At 41.1% G+C, this 15,482-nt stretch overlaps 2 protein-coding genes across 5 annotated transcripts; one reads left to right on the top strand and one right to left on the bottom strand.

Moving 5' to 3' along the window:
* Positions 1-3,260: 3,260 nt before the first annotated feature.
* LOC126717920 (large ribosomal RNA subunit accumulation protein YCED homolog 2, chloroplastic) lies at positions 3,261-9,670 on the top strand. 4 transcript variants are annotated; one of them, XM_050419911.1, is made up of 7 exons: positions 3,261-3,448; positions 4,091-4,273; positions 5,441-5,530; positions 5,661-5,678; positions 5,831-5,911; positions 5,992-6,037; positions 6,117-6,307. In XM_050419911.1, exons 1-7 carry the CDS (start codon positions 3,317-3,319, stop codon positions 6,203-6,205), a joined length of 639 nt encoding a protein of 212 aa, XP_050275868.1. In that variant the 5' UTR covers positions 3,261-3,316; the 3' UTR covers positions 6,206-6,307. The 4 variants fall into 4 exon arrangements, with proteins under 4 accessions (XP_050275868.1, XP_050275866.1, XP_050275869.1 ...); XM_050419909.1 differs by having other exon boundaries at positions 5,661-5,750; XM_050419912.1 differs by having other exon boundaries at positions 3,286-3,448; positions 4,111-4,273; positions 5,661-5,750.
* Positions 9,671-14,098: 4,428 nt separating this feature from the next.
* LOC126719577 (uncharacterized) lies at positions 14,099-14,932 on the bottom strand. The gene has a single exon (XM_050422110.1). It carries the CDS (start codon positions 14,930-14,932, stop codon positions 14,099-14,101), a length of 834 nt encoding a protein of 277 aa, XP_050278067.1.
* Positions 14,933-15,482: the final 550 nt, after the last annotated feature.

Here is a 15,482-nt window from a genome sequence, read left to right as displayed (position 1 = left end):
CATTAGTACGGGTTGTAGGACTTAAGTCCTCGGACAGCGTCCTCGGAGCCTTGTATCCTTCCTTTTCTCCCTTTTGCAGGGATCTTCCTTCCTCCTGGGGGGCTTCCTCCTCCTCCCTTTTATACTAGTGTTCGTTTCCCCTTTTAGGGTTCACGTGTAAGTTTTACTTTCTGGGGTGCAGACCTGTCCTGTCAACCCATACCTAGAGTGGTTAGGGGTCGTTGGGAAAGTTAAAGGGCATGGTTTAGAGTATGGGCTTGTCAGATACTGGGTTTTGTATTATGATGTTGGCAGCTTTTTCCCTTATCTTGCCCCTATACTGAGTTTGCCCCTTTCTTCAGGCATTTTGTGAGGTGCTGAGCATGAGGTAGTCCTCGGCAATATCCTTATGCTCTTTTTGGGATTTCATTATGCGTCCTCGGCAATGGCTCTCCTCGGCTTAGGCCTTGGGCCATAATGTAAAGTGAGCCTGGGCCATGAATTCTCTGGCCCCACAGTAATTTTTTGCCCATAAATTCAGCCGTAACTCATGGGTTAATTTCAGTTTTCAAAACTTGCAAAAAAGGAATGCTCAAAACTAGAAAGTTGTAGTGCTCAAAGTTGTTGTTCCAAATTATCCAGCCTTGTGTCATTCTAGATTTTGAGGAAAGAGTTATGCCCAAAATACCAAATAGTGCTCAACTACCCTCCTTAGACATTTAAGCATGATATTACTGACTTTTTTTTTTTGGCTCTCTTTTATCCTAGTTTGACCTCCATATATGCTTCATGAAATTATTTCGATATTTCTTTAGGTTTAGGACTAGATTGATACAAAACCACCTATTTGTTAGTTTGTTTGGATACTATCTTCCAGGTAGCAACTTCATCCTCTCTCACTTGTCCCACATATTCTTGTAAGCTCTTTTTTCACGTGGTTTCTTGAAAAGAGAAAATTAAACACAATAAATGACATTTTATTGAAGAAATTATGTAAATTCAAATAATAGGGAATACTGCAATCTTGGTTTAATTATAAAAATTAAGCATAGTAAGAAGGGGATAACGCCTAATAAATATATAATAAATACACATTTTGAAGGTAATAAATCTTCTTCTAATATTCCAATCAATTTTTTTAGTGTTGATTTTATTCAAATGATTATATCTCCCACTTAGCTTGTCCATCTTGATAAAACCATATCTAACTATAGGATCATTGTGTCACACAAATTTAATGAACCAATAAGTAACATAAAAGGAGATTACATAAGTAATGCGTTTTAAGCCTCAATCACTGCATCAATATACACTAACCATATATGTGTGTAGAAAACAATGTTAAACTGAAGCCCAAATTTAATTAAAAACAATCCAAATTTCTAAACATTAAAACAAATTGAAAGCACAGTTTTTTTTATTTTTTATTATTTATTTATTTATTTATTTATTGTTTTTGTTTTTGAGAAGAATTGAAAGCACAGTTAAATAGAAAGAAACTTACATGGGAATTGGACCGGTGGATTTAATCGGAGAAGTTGTTGTCCTTAAAAGTAAGTAGGAGGTGAGTGAATTTCACTCTGTGAAGAAAAATCGAGAATTTATAAAATTGGAAGAATTTTATTGGGTGAAGAATTTCTAATTGTAGTCAAGTTAGGATTTCTAATTCTCTAAAGAATTATATAGGAAAGAGAATGTGAGATCATAATGTGAAAGAAATGAAATATTGAATAACCACAAATTTCACCATTGCAACTGAAACCTTCACGATTGACTCTTTTATATGCTTACAAATAAGATAAACACGATAGATCCATTTTCCTACTTTCCCCAAGTGCTCCAACATCTTTTAAATAACCCATGACATGGGTGTCATCCAAATACTCATTCTTAAAAAGTAAAAATAAACCTTGAATCAATTCACGAATCCCAAATGTTGGACAAAATGGGCTTCTGCTCTTTTTGGGCAAATTAATTAGCCTTTTGCCCTTCTTCCCAAACGAAATAGGGAAATGCCCCTCTTTTGAAAATCAAGTTTTTCAAAATTGAGTTAAAAAAAAAAAAAAAAATTATGGAGCCTTATAGTGACGTTTTTAAAGACCTATAGTGACATTTTAAGAATCTATATAGGTCATTGAAAACGTCACTATAGGGCTTAAATTGATTTTGAAAAACTCGATTTTCAAAAGAGGGGTATTTCCCTATTTAGTTTGGGAAGAAGGGCAAAAGGCTAATTAATTTGCCTGAAAAGGGCAGAAGCCCATTTTGTCCCCCAAATGTTACAGTACGTCTTGAGCAATTCGTGGGCTGCTCTAAGGGCAATATCAATACCAGCACAGTTGTTGAGCACTGTGATCCAAAGAAAATTAGTAATGTTGTTGTAACCTGGGGATTAGATACTAATTTTCAAATCTATATAGAAAGATCAATGCATGAATTTTAATTTTCTCAATAGTCTTTCATTGATATTCTAAAACCCCATTTTCAAAATCTTAAACCATGGAAAATATCAACCTCTAAGAGTATTCATATCTAGGAAGTACAGTTACTTCATTTGGGGTGTCATATCTATGTTAGACACTAGCACACTTGGGACACTTCTACATGCGTGTCTTCTTTTTTTAAAAAAAAAAAGGAAATTGCAAAACATGACCAGAATATAAGAACAAAAGGAATCAAATACCCTTTCACAAGACAAAGAGAGGATTAATGCTTTGAATAGTAATAGTGAATTTGGAAATTAATAAATATCTATATTCTTGATTTGTATTCTAATTTCTAAATATCATTTAATAGTCATGAATTTGCTTTATTATCCATTGTCAATCTCAATTTGATATATATTTAACGTTATATATAAAAATAAATGTTTAATGATAAATAGATAATATATTTAATAATTATTTAATAGACGTGTGTGGGCGCACCACCCCACACTTATGAGTTGCATGGCCCGCTTTCTCTTGAGATTCGCCACTTGGTTTAAGTTCAAGAATCAAATTGGGGTTTTTACATGGGTCTGCTTACTAGAAATTAAGTCAGGAGTTAATGTATGGAAAAAGGAATGTGTTAGGAATGAATGTAAGTTAAGGAATTTTATTTTTCCAAAAAAAAAAAAAAAAAAAAAAAAACTTAAAAAGTGTAACATTAAATTTTTTTTTTTTTTTTTTTAAAGTTTGAAAAAAATTATAATTTAGCAAAAGAAAAAGGTCAACCATAGACCAAAATCAAGATACGGAGGAAGGGAGAAAAAAATCCCACTTTATATGCCAATTATATGAAGATAAGGTTGTAGTCTCCAACTTATCACACACTTGGTTTTTAGAGAGAGAGAGAAATGGCAGAAGTTGGCCATCTGGTATCAGCGAGAAACGTCAGCCCATTTCCCAGTTCCTACCCAACTAAGGCTAAATCCCTCAAGTTTCAGTGCAGAATCAGAGCCGCTTCAAAAAGAAATGACTTCTCACTGGTATTGTGAACCCCATTTGGGAGTTGATTTTACTTTTTCTTCTTTGAATTCACTCTCTGCAATCTGTTAAGATCTTGTATTTATTTCCAGAACCATAACCCATCTATGTGTGTGTTTTACAAGAATTTTTTACTAGTACTATGTTGGAAGGCCAAATTTAACACAAAACAAGCAATTATTTTAGTATTAAATGTCAAAACATGGCTTCCCACTGGCTCAATTAAATGTTAAAGCCAAACTACGTACAATCATGCATGAGATGCCTTGCCGCCTTGGAAACATTCTACACCTTTTCTTTAGCTGAATTTAGATGATCAAATAACCATAGAATCTATAAGTTTGGTCTCTCTCTCTTCTTTTTCTTCTTCTTCTTCTTCTTTTATTTATTTAAAATTATTATTATTAGTAAAGATTAACTTATAAATTCTTATAGGTAAAGATAAACTTATAGAATCTAGCATAAACTTTTAATACCTATGCATGCACAGCAAGCACTTTGGTAGCTTTAGCTTATACCGTTCTTTTTGAGCAACTATCTATATATTATAATGATAGGCGGCATTGATTGGTTCCTCTCATGATCATGAGTCATGACTAATGTTATTTGTACCGGATGTTTGCAATTCAATATATCAAAAAAAGATTAAAAGAAAAAGTAGCAGGAATCCACGCCGAATGATCAAAATATCAACATCCGACGGGAGATGGCAGGGGGAATGGACCTGCGACTACCTTCTGTCTCTGAAGGACCTGCGGTTGCAAGATTTGGTGGAAGATGAACATAAAAAAGATGCACAAGTTTTTATCAACCTTGCCATCCACAAGGTGACTCACACTCCTCTTTTAACATTATTATTATTATTATTATTTTTTTCCTTTTACAACTACTTTTTCGTTATGAATCATCTTAATGCATATTTTGGTGGTTCTTTTTTTGGGTAGATGTTCAAAAAATTAATAGCATGTTTGGATGGAGGGGGAAGTAGAGGGAGAGTAGATTAGAGAAAGGGAGAGTAAGTTAAATTATCTTGTTTAGATGTTTTTTAAGGAAGGAGGAGAGGAATTTGGAGGGGTTTGAAGGGATTTTAATTACTTCTAACCCTTCATTTTTAATTTTCCCAAATTAGAGAGATTTAACAGGAGAGTAGAGTATAGAAATGCTTAACCAAATTTACCCTTACCATATTAATAAAATTACAAATTATGAAAAGACTAATTATTCCCCTCTCCCTTAATTTTAAAAACATTTATATATGGTGGAGGATAATTATTTCTCTCTATTCTTCTCTTCCTCCATACTTCTAAACATAGCATAAGTGCTCTGCATTTTTTTAGAAAACAAGTCCTACAGTATGTATTATGTAAGCTCTCAAAAAAAAAAAAAAAAAAAAAAAAAGGTTAAACCTCTCTCTCTCTTTTTTTTTCCTGTAATAATTAATGCTTCTATGTTTATATAATGCCATTATTCACAAATACACCCTATCAAAAAAAAAAAAAAAAAAAAAAATTTCATTCACAACTACACTTTCTTTTTTCTACTTAGTTTGAGAAAAGTATCTTCTTTTCTATTTAAAAATAAAAAAAATTAAGAGTAAAGTTGTCTATCAATCAACCTTTCCTAGACCATGCAGAAGTGGAATTTGGTGAGTTGGGCACAACCTTTTTATCTTTATTCATTTTTCGTACTATTATTATAATAGTTACTAAAACAAAAGTGACGGTGGAAATGACTGCTAATAAAATTATGATTCTTCAAGTTAATTATACATGGCAATAACAATTTCAAAGTTCAAAGCATAGTGTAGACACCCCACTCTCACACATAGCATTATTAATAAGCTCGGGGCTTTAATGTGTTGTGTATTAAAATCTCAATGGACTTCACCTGCTTTCAGCAACATCTACTTACTCGTTAATACCCACACCAAAATTTTCGTCCTATATTATGACACTATGTATGAGTATCTAATTATTTCCCTTTTGTTTTGCTAGCACGCTAGCTTTGGTCTTTCAGTGGATGGAAGGATTCTTACATCCTTCACAAGAAAATGTAGTATCTGTGCCTCACCATACTGCAGAGAGGTAGTCATTCATTTTTCAAGAAAGATGATTTCAGTTTAATTAGGACAAATCTGTTTCCAGAAGGAGCAATATGCTATGAAATATTATGCAGCACTTGCATGACTAATTACTTTCGTACATGATGTAATAGATTGACACAACCTTCAATGTATGGGTTCTTCCTTCAAGCAGAGACAATGATGCAAATCAACTACCTGAAATCGGGGGCGATGATCCATCATTAAGTCTCTAAACTCTCTCTCTTTCACTCTATCTATCTCTTTTACCTTAAAAATGAACTTAACATGGTTGCCTTAGCAGGTGATATATGTTAAACCTGGATATGAAGCTGACCTTGATTCACTAGTACAAGACACAATCCGTCTTACCACCTCAGTAAAAGTACAACTGACTAACCAAGTTTTTTTATTTGACGAATATCATTAGAACCTTTTGATACATTCTTAAAATCTATGCTGCAGGATACTTGTTCGGAGTTGTGTGAGAGATCAAATCCTACATTGCAATGTAATCTTGTTTTCTTTTTGACAACATTAAACTAGCAATTAATGCAAGCAAGGCAATCACAAATGTACTGCCTTTGCAGATATTGGTGGACAAGATGCAGGTTCTAGCGGTAAGAGGTGGCCTAGACTCTTGGAACTAAGGAATGCATATCGCGGTTTACATCCATAGAGATCACCTTTAGACAATTTTATCATTTTTTAGAAGTGTATAATGCGAAGAATATTAGAGCAAGAGGGCTTCATATGCTAATGTTAAGCTGTAATTTTTTAAGTTCTTTGTTGACTTTATTCCATGCCAATTTCTTTGTATTTTCATGCACATTTTCTATATATTTTGTGGGTTTTATTTGTGATGATGCCGAAAAAATCACCAGTGAGCCACACGGTTCTCACGTGCTACTGACAAGAACCTGCACAACACAAAAGCTAAAGACCTTAAGAGGAGTATCGGTGTGGTACCAGCCAAATACCCTTCGACGGTCAAGTTAGAGAAATCTCTTGTTCACAACTCTAGAGTACCAGAGCTGGGGTGAATTATGCCTACCTTGGTTTGTGAGGGTGCTTGGGTTTTTATAGTAGTAGGGATTGACCTCTTTTCCTTGGAGTAGAAGTCTTTTCCTTATAGGAGTCTTCTTGGGCGTATTTTGCGGGATCCTTTCCATATATGAATTCCTCTTAGATTTCTCAAAACGTGGAGGGCAAGTCATTTCCTTACACACGCAAACGTGATTGGCAAGCAATCTTTGACTAATGCCGTCAGCTTACATTATGCTTTCAGTCTTAATCCCGTCAGCTTCAGGATCCCTTTAGTTTTATGATCCTGTCAGCCTCATGACCCCGTCACTTTCTATACTGACGGGTTATGGAGTTAACGTTCTTATTGACTGATCATTGTTATATTCTTTAAGGAAGCGGGAAAATTATTTATGAGGAATTCCTCGAGCTGCCATGCATTTAATGCTTTGGACAAATGGCGCGTTCTCATTGGCTTTGCTTCTGACGAGGGCGTCGCTTCGTCTTCTGCGCACTTCCACTCTATATATATAAGCGGCTCCTCCTCATTTCCTCTATTTCTTCTCTACTGATCTTTGAAAAAGAGAGACCGTCGCCTTGAATTTCGTTAGCTCGTTCCTTACTTCCGTCAGCTTGTTCCTTACTACCATTGAAGCTGTTTTTCTAAGAAAGTCAACTTACAAGTAAGTTCTATTTCCTCTTTTCTTTCATTTTTGCTTATGCCTGAATAATTCTTTAGTGAGGACGTCAGCTTAGGTACTTAGATTGGATTCGTCACTTGTAGGTAGTCAGATATCAAGTGACGCGTTGTGTGAGGAGTCATCAGTCCGTGAAGGAGCGGGCTACGACGAGGCCTTTGGTTCTGATGATAAGTCAGAGGACTTCTCACCTCCGTCAGAGAGGAAAATGTCGGCCCAATCTCCCGATGGTGATGAGAGTTATACTGAGGGGGGGTAAGGATGAAGTAGAAGAGGAAAGAGGGGAAAATGAAAGTGACGGGGACGATGTTGATGTTGACAGGGATGATGGTGACGGTGATGAGGAATCTAGTGGAAGGACCTCAGAGGGTCTAGGGGATAACCATCCTTTCATTCTTCCTGAGGATTGGGCCGTCAACAAGTTTTTTCCCATGATGAGTGATAAGGTTTTTAGGGAGTTGCACACCCGCTACCAAATTCCGGACCATATCCCGATCCGTCTCCCTAGAGAGAATGAGAGATGTTACTCAGGGAGAACCGCTGACGTTGGCATGTATGATGCCATGTTTGCTGTGGGTCTAAGATTGCCGCTGACGGCCATACACCATCAGCTAGCGGATTTTTTGGGCCTATCCGTCACTCAAATTGCCCTGAATGCCTGGAGAGCTTTCATAGGTGCTGAAATCCTGTGGGGTCGCCTTAGCGGAGGAAACCGTTAGCTTACCTTGGATGAATTCTTTTACTGCTACAGACCCCATCACATCGCCTCATCTAAGGGAACATATCATTTTAATGCCCGGGAGAAAAGTTTGAGGCTAGTATCAGATATGCCAGATTCTAATAGGAATTGGAAAAGTAGATATTTCTTTGTTGAGGGGACAAATTGGGTTTGCCGTCAGGAGGAATGGGCGATGATGCCCCATGGTTATTTTGACAACATTTGGGCCTTTGTCAGGGACTCAAGTTAATCCCGTCAACCATGTTTCTTTAGCTTTGAAGTGACGCTGCTAACATTCTTTCTCTTTTTCTTTTCTTTCAGCTAACACCCGTCCCCACATAACCGACGAATAGGAGGAGTTCATCTGTCGGGTTCTCGAAATCCCTTTGGAGGAACGAAAGTGTAGGGATTTGATCACCCTTGACACTATTCATTTATACTGTGAGGGACCAGAACCGTCAGCTGAAGCCCGAAAGTTGGATGACTTTTCTTTCCGATGTGAGTGGATTTCTTATTACCTTCGTCAGTCTACTCCTTCGTCTGTTGTTCTAACTTTTTTTTTTTTTTTTTTTTGGTGTAGAGATGGAGTCTGCTAACAGAGGGTGAGGGCTACCGCAGCCTATCAGAAGGAGGAGAAGAGGGCAAAGGAGGCAGGGGGAAAACCTCGTCAACCCCTAAGACCGTCGCTAAGTCTGTAAAGAGGAAGCCCGACGGGAGTGACGGCCGTCCGTCTAAGAAGGCCGCCGTCACTCCTAGGGATAGTGCCCCAAAGGAAAAATCCCCTCTTAAGCCAAGCCATGGTGCGGGCAAGGGGGTAATGACTTCCTCAGGTCCCGCCAATGAGGGTCCCTGCTGCCACCTGACCCATAAGGATTATGCCGTCGGGGAGGTTGGATCATTCATAAAACCGACAGACATAGAGTCTTGTGATTTGTTGGGGACGGATGATTTAGGGGCGTCAGCCCTTTTTGATCTTACCAGGGTATGCTTGCTACCTTTTGGTCAAATTGGTTTTATTTTGTTTTGATAAACTCTGACTGACGTTTGTGTTCTCTTCTCAGGCCTTGGTGCGCGTCAAGGCCCTTCAGGATCGTTGCGTTGCCAAGGAGGGAGTCGTCACCCAGGTCCGGAAGCATAATACAAATTTGATGAATGAACAGGGGCAGTACAAGGATGCCGTTCGTACACTAAACCAACAGCTAAAGGAAGTTAAGGAGAAGCTGGCGGAGGGCAACTGTCAGAAAGAAAAGCTTCAGGAGGAGGTGACGGATCTAGGCCAAAGGGTGCAGATGGGCTGATGCGGTTCAAGATTTTAAAGTGACACAATCGTTCATTGACTCTTGTGCCGAGTATTATGGCACTGGGTTTGACGATTTCCTTAAGCAGGTTGCGTCGGCATTCCCAGAGCTGGACCTGTCTAGAATTACAATGGATGATGGAGATGACGGCTCCTCTGAGCCTAATCTTACTCTGGAGGCTAACGGTGTCGTTGTTCTAGCCCAGCCTGTTGCAAACCCTCCTACTCCTGTTTCCAACACTCCGGCTGCGATTGTAGACGTTGAAAATCAACAAGCTGACGGGAATCCTGCTGACGCTCCTGCTCCTTAGTTCTTTTTATTTGTATTTTAACCTTGTATTTCAATCATTTTGCAAACAATCGTTTAATGTGTATTTTAATTACTTTTCAAACAATTGTTTAAGTGCCCGTTTGGTTTTTTTGGGCTTTTGTTTGTATACAGCTACGTTTATTACATGGCATGTTATTCCCGTCGTTTTCATCTTTTTTAATTAGTGATTGTGCCAGACGAAGTCCTGGTAAACATTCTCGTCTGTTTTAGGAACCCCGTCAGTTTTTTGAACTGGTTTGGAGACTCCGTCGGTACAGCCTTTCTGCGACTTATGAGCGTGTCCATCTTATCCTTTTGGGTTGGATAGTCTCGTCAGTTTCACGAGCTTTCCCCTTGGGTTTACGACCTTGTTCGTCATTTTTCAAGGTCTGTCAGCTTGGTTGCATTATCCAAGTAATGGTTTCGTAGCTTGTAGCCCGTCGGCTTTATAGCCTCGCTTGTCAATTGTCACCATTTTTATTATTTTACTTACTTTAATGTGACTGTCAATTTTCTAATTTCCAGTCATCTTATGGACTTGATGTAAGCTCGTTGGTTCTACAATGGCCTTATCCGTTTGGTGAGACCGTCAACTTTTTAGCTTTATTCTGTCATGGATTTGATGAGCTTGTCATCTTTGTAGGCCCATTGGTTTTAGAACCTTGTCCATATGATGATACTCTCATCTATTTGGTGGGACTGTCAGCTTTTTAACTTTAGTCTGTCATGGACTTGATGAGCTTGTCATCTTTGTAGGCCCGTTGGTTTTAGAACCTTGTCCATATGATGATAGTCTCATCTATTTGGTGGGACCGTCAGCTTTTTAGCTTTAGTCTGTCATGGACTTGATGAGTTTGTCATCTTTGTAGGCCCGTTGGTTTTAGAACCTTGTCCATATGATGATAGTCTCATCTATTTGGTGAGACCGTCAGCTTTTTAGTCCGTGCGTTATGGACTTAGTCGTTTACTTTTGTTGTTCACTTTTGTGAACTTAGTCGTCCACTTTTGTGAACTTTAAACTGTGGATTTCTAAAATAGATAATTCAGCAATTTTGAATAAACTCCTTTTATTGTCATGCATTTGTAAATAAAAGTAGTTCTAAAACCAAATCCTGCCTTTTAGGCTTAAAATGAAAAAGAGGTATTGTTGCAAAAAACTAAAGCAAATGATAAAACTGAGGAGTAAGACTAAAATTTGCTGAAATGTAAATAAAAAAGGTTGGTCTTCATGTTGCCGCTTCTACTGGTAATACTTTCGTAAGTGCTCGGTGTTCCATGGATGTGGCAGCTTCTGTCCGTCTAACGTCTCTAGGTGGTAAGTGCCTTTCCTCTACCACGACGTAACTCGGTAAGGTCCTTCCCAATTAGGGCCGAGCTTCCCTTGGGTAGGGTCCCTAGCGGCGCCCATGACCTTTCTAAGAACGAGATCTCCAACTTGGAAGTCTCTGTGTCGGACCCGAGAGTTGTAGTATTTGGCCATGTGGTCCTGGTACCTAGCGAGCCTTTGTTCTACTGCCGCCCTGATCTTGTCCACTAGGTCAAGCTGTAGTCGCATTGCCTCGTCGTTTTTGTTCTTGTTATGGTTGTGCACCTTGTAGCTCATGAGCCCAACTTCGGCTGGGATGACTGCTTCGCTTCCGTACGTTAGTCGGAACGGTGTCTCTCCTGTGGGTGTCCTTGCCGTTGTCCTGTATGCCCATAGTATGCTTGGCAATTCTTCAGGCCATATACCCTTTGCCCCCTCGAGCCAAGTCTTGATAATCTTGAGCAATGATCGGTTTGTGACTTCGACCTGGCCATTAGCCTGAGGGTGGGCAAGGGAGGAGTAGTGATTCTTTATTCCTAACTGTGAGCAAAAATCTCGGAAGGAGTTGTTGTCGAATTACGTCCCCTTGTCCGAGACAAAGACTCTAGGAATGACAAACCTGTATATGATGCATCTCCAGACAAAGCTTCGTATGTTCTTCTCCGTAATGGTGGCCAAAGCTTCAGCTTCCACCCACTTTGTAAAGTAGTCAATGCCCACTACCAGGAACTTTAGCTGTCGTACTGCTGTAGGGGATGGTCCCATAATATCTAATCCCCACTGTTTGAACGGCCATAGGGTCGTCATCGGGGTCAGCTCTTCGGTTGGTTGTCTAATATTATTGCTGAACCTTTGGCATTTGTCACAGGTCTTGACATAAGCCTCAGCGTCCTTTTGCATGGTGGGCTAATAGTACCCTGCTCACACAAGCTTGTGCACCAATGATCTTGACCCTGAATGGTTTCCGCAGATTTCTTCGTGTACCTCCCTTATGACGTAGTCTGCTTCTTCCGTACCTAATCATCTCATATATGGACGGGAAAAGCCTCTTTTGTATAGGACGTCTTTTATTAAGACGAACCTTGCCGCCTGGACCTTCAGCTTTCTTGCAGCCTTTTTTTTTCGTCTGGTGGGACCCCGTTTTTTAAGTATGAAATTAATGGTGCGGTCCAGCTACTGTCAGAGCCTATTTCCTGTACGTTGCTGGATTCTATTAGTGGAGAAAGTTGAACAAAAGAGAGTATATTACCAGGGATGACCATATTTTCTGCTGAAGCGGCCTTTGCAAGGCGATCGGCAAGCTCGTTTTCTCCTCTAGGGATTTGGACGATTTTGGCCTCTAGGTCATCTACTCTTGCCCTTACTTGATCAAGGTACCTCTTCATCCTTTCGCCCTTGCACTCGTAGTCTCCATTTATTTGGTTAGTAATGACCTGAGAGTCGTAGTAAATGACTACCCTTGCGGCTCCTGCTGCTTTGGCGAGGTCGAGACCTGCTATTAACGCTTTATACTCTGATTCATTGTTGGTAGCGGGGAAGTCGAGACGGACCATACATTCAACTGTATCTCCTTCGAGCGATAGTAGTACAATGTCGGCCCCTCCGGCTTGTCTGTTGGATGACCCGTCTGTATATATGCTCCAATGAGGGGACTCTTCTACCCCCTTATCTTCGTCATGAGTGAATTCTGCTATGAAGTTTGTGACAATCTGTCCTTTGATGGTTGTTCGTGGGCGGTACCAAATTCGCTCAACTTTATAGCCCATAACGCCAGTCGACCCGCAGCCTCAGAATTGCTCATCGCTAGTCGCAAGGGCTTGTCGGTCAGGACGTTCACCGTATGGGCTTGAAAGTACGGTTTGAGCTTGCGAGCTGCCGTAACTAATGCAAAGGCAAGTTTCTCCATAGGCGGTTATCTTTCTTCGGCACCACGAAGCGCTCGGCTCGCGTAGTATATGGGATTTTGTACTTTTTCTTTTTCTCTGATTAAGGCAGTGCTGATGGCAGCGGGGGAGACGGCTAGATAGAGAAAAAGCTCTTCTCCTGGTTGTGATGGGCTCAACAGTGGTGGGGAGGAGAGATAAGCCTTCAACTCCTCGAATGCCTGTTGACATTCGGCAATCCACTCGAATGATCTCTTTAGTGTGCGGAAGAAAGGCAAACGTTTGTCCGTCGCCCTCGACACGAACCTATTTAGTGCTGCTATTTTTTCGTTGAGGCTTTGTACCTCCTTCACATTTCTTGGTGTCGCCATCTCCATAATGGCTCGGATCTTGTCCGGGTTTGCCTCAATCCCCCTTTGGGACACCATAAATCCTAGGAATTTTCCCGCCGTCACCCCGAATGCGCATTTTCCTGGATTGAGCTTCATGTTGTAAGAACGAAGGGTGTTGAATGTTTCTTTGAGATCTTCCAAATGATTTTCCTCCCTTCGGCTTTTTACTAGCATGTCGTCAACGTAGACCTGGACATTCCTCCCAATTTGCTGCGCAAACATTTTGTTCATAAGTCTTTGGTACGTTGTGCCCGCGTTCTTCAGGCCGAAGGGCATTACTTTGTAACAGAAGAGGCCTTGACTGGTCATGAACGAAGTTTTCTCCTGATCAGTTTCGTGCATTCAGATTTGGTTGTACCCCGAGAAAGCGTCCATGAAGCTTAGTAGCTGGTGTCGGGCTGTTGAGTCTACTAGGACGTCGACTCTTGGGAGGGGATAGCTATCTTTGGGACAGGCTTTGTTAAGGTAGGTGAAGTCCACACACATCCGCCACTTTCCGCTAGCTTTCTTAACCATTACTACGTTCGCTAGCCAATTGGGGTAGTATACTTCCCTAATGAAACTTGCCTCCTGTAGTTTGCGGACTTCTTCTGCTATGGCTCGATCTCATTCGGGGGCGAACACTTTCTTCTTCTGTCGGACGGGTGGAAAGGAGGGTAATACATTCAACCTGTGCACCATGACTGAAGGATCTATTCCTGGCATATCCTCATGGCTCCAGGCGAATATGTCTCGATTGCCTCTGAGAAAGGTTATGAGCTCTTGACGGATTGTGGGGTTAGCGAGTGTTCCAATTTTGGTTGTTCGGCCAGGATCGGAATTGTCAAGGGGTATCTCTTCTAGCTTCTCTACTGGCTCCGTCACCGTCCGGTGCTCTTCTTTATTCAAGGCCTGGACCTGATCCTCCATCTCCATCATGGCCACGTATCATTCGCGCGTGGCCATCTAACTTCCGCGCAGCTCCCCTACTCCATAGTTAGTAGGGAACTTAATCATTAGGTGGTAAGTTGAAGTTACCGCCTTCCACGAATTGAGCGTGGGTCGTTCAAGTATCGCATTGTAGGCAGACGAGCAATCGACTACTAAGAATGTTACGTCCTTTGTTATCTGCTGGGGGTAATCGCCTACCACTACGGACAATGTGACCGCGCCCAGGGGGAATACCTGGCTCCCTCCAAAACCCACGAGTGGGGCATTTGTTGGAATCAATCGCTCCCTATCGATCCTCATCTGCTGGAATATCGGGTAGTATAGAATATCTGTTGAACTGCCGTTGTCGACCAACACCCGGTGCATGTTGTAGTCTTCTACCCGTAAGTTGACGACGAGCGCATCGTCATGTGGATGGTGAAGGCGTCGCGCATCCTCTTCTGAGAACCCGATAATGGGGCTTTCTTTTCGTGCTATCTTTGGCACGGCCCCCGTTAGCTGAACATTTTGTACCATCTGAAAGTAGGTTTTGCGGGCCTTCTTGGATGACCCGGCGGCAGCCGTTCCTCCTACGATCATCCTTATGTACCCTATTGGGGGTCTCGGTCGCTCATTATCCCGTCGGGGGTGTTGGTCTTGTGGGGGTGGATCTGTTTTCTCCTTTCTAATGAACTTCTGCAATTTTCCTTGTCTGATAAGGGCCTCGATCTGTTGCTTTAGGTCATAGCAATCGGCCGTATCGTGACCATGGTCACGGTGGAAGCGGCAATACTTATCCCTAGAATGTTTGTTGGGATCACTCTTTAGCTTTTCAGGGAACATCAGAGCCTCCTCGTCCTTGATTTGCATTAGGACTTGATCTATCGGGGCGGTCAACGGAGTGAAGCTTGTAAATCTTCCCCCCAAGGGCTTAGGGCATCTCACATCCCTTTAGTCTTCCGTCCTTACTTTCTTCCAGCCTTGGTCCTGCCGGGTGTCTTCCTGCCTTTCTCTTTTCTTGGGTCTCTCTTCTTGGGCCAACAGCGCGTCTTTGGCGTTCATATACTTGGTGGCCCTGTAAAGCACTTTCGACATGGTCTTCGGGTCGTTTTTGTACAGGGAGAACAAAAACTTACCCTTCTTTAGCCCATTCGTGAATGCTGCAACAAGTATCTTATCGTCGGCTTCGTCGATCGAGAGTGCCTCCTTATTGAAGCGGGATATGTAGGCCCTCAACGTTTCCTACTCTCGCTGCTTGATACTCATCAAGCAAGCCGTAGACCTTTTGTACCGATGTCCTCTAATGAAGTGTGCAGTAAATTGAGCGCTTAACTCCTTGAAGGTGCTGATGGAGTTGGGTGTTAGCTGGCTGAACCAAATTCTTGCCGCACCCTTTAGTGTCGTAGGGAAGGCCCTACAC

Source organism: Quercus robur, chromosome 3, assembly GCF_932294415.1.
Source record: "Quercus robur chromosome 3, dhQueRobu3.1, whole genome shotgun sequence".
In the NCBI taxonomy this organism is placed as follows: Eukaryota; Viridiplantae; Streptophyta; class Magnoliopsida; order Fagales; family Fagaceae; genus Quercus; species Quercus robur.
Note: the sequence above shows the minus strand (reverse complement) of the source record. Positions and strands in the feature narration are given on the sequence as shown.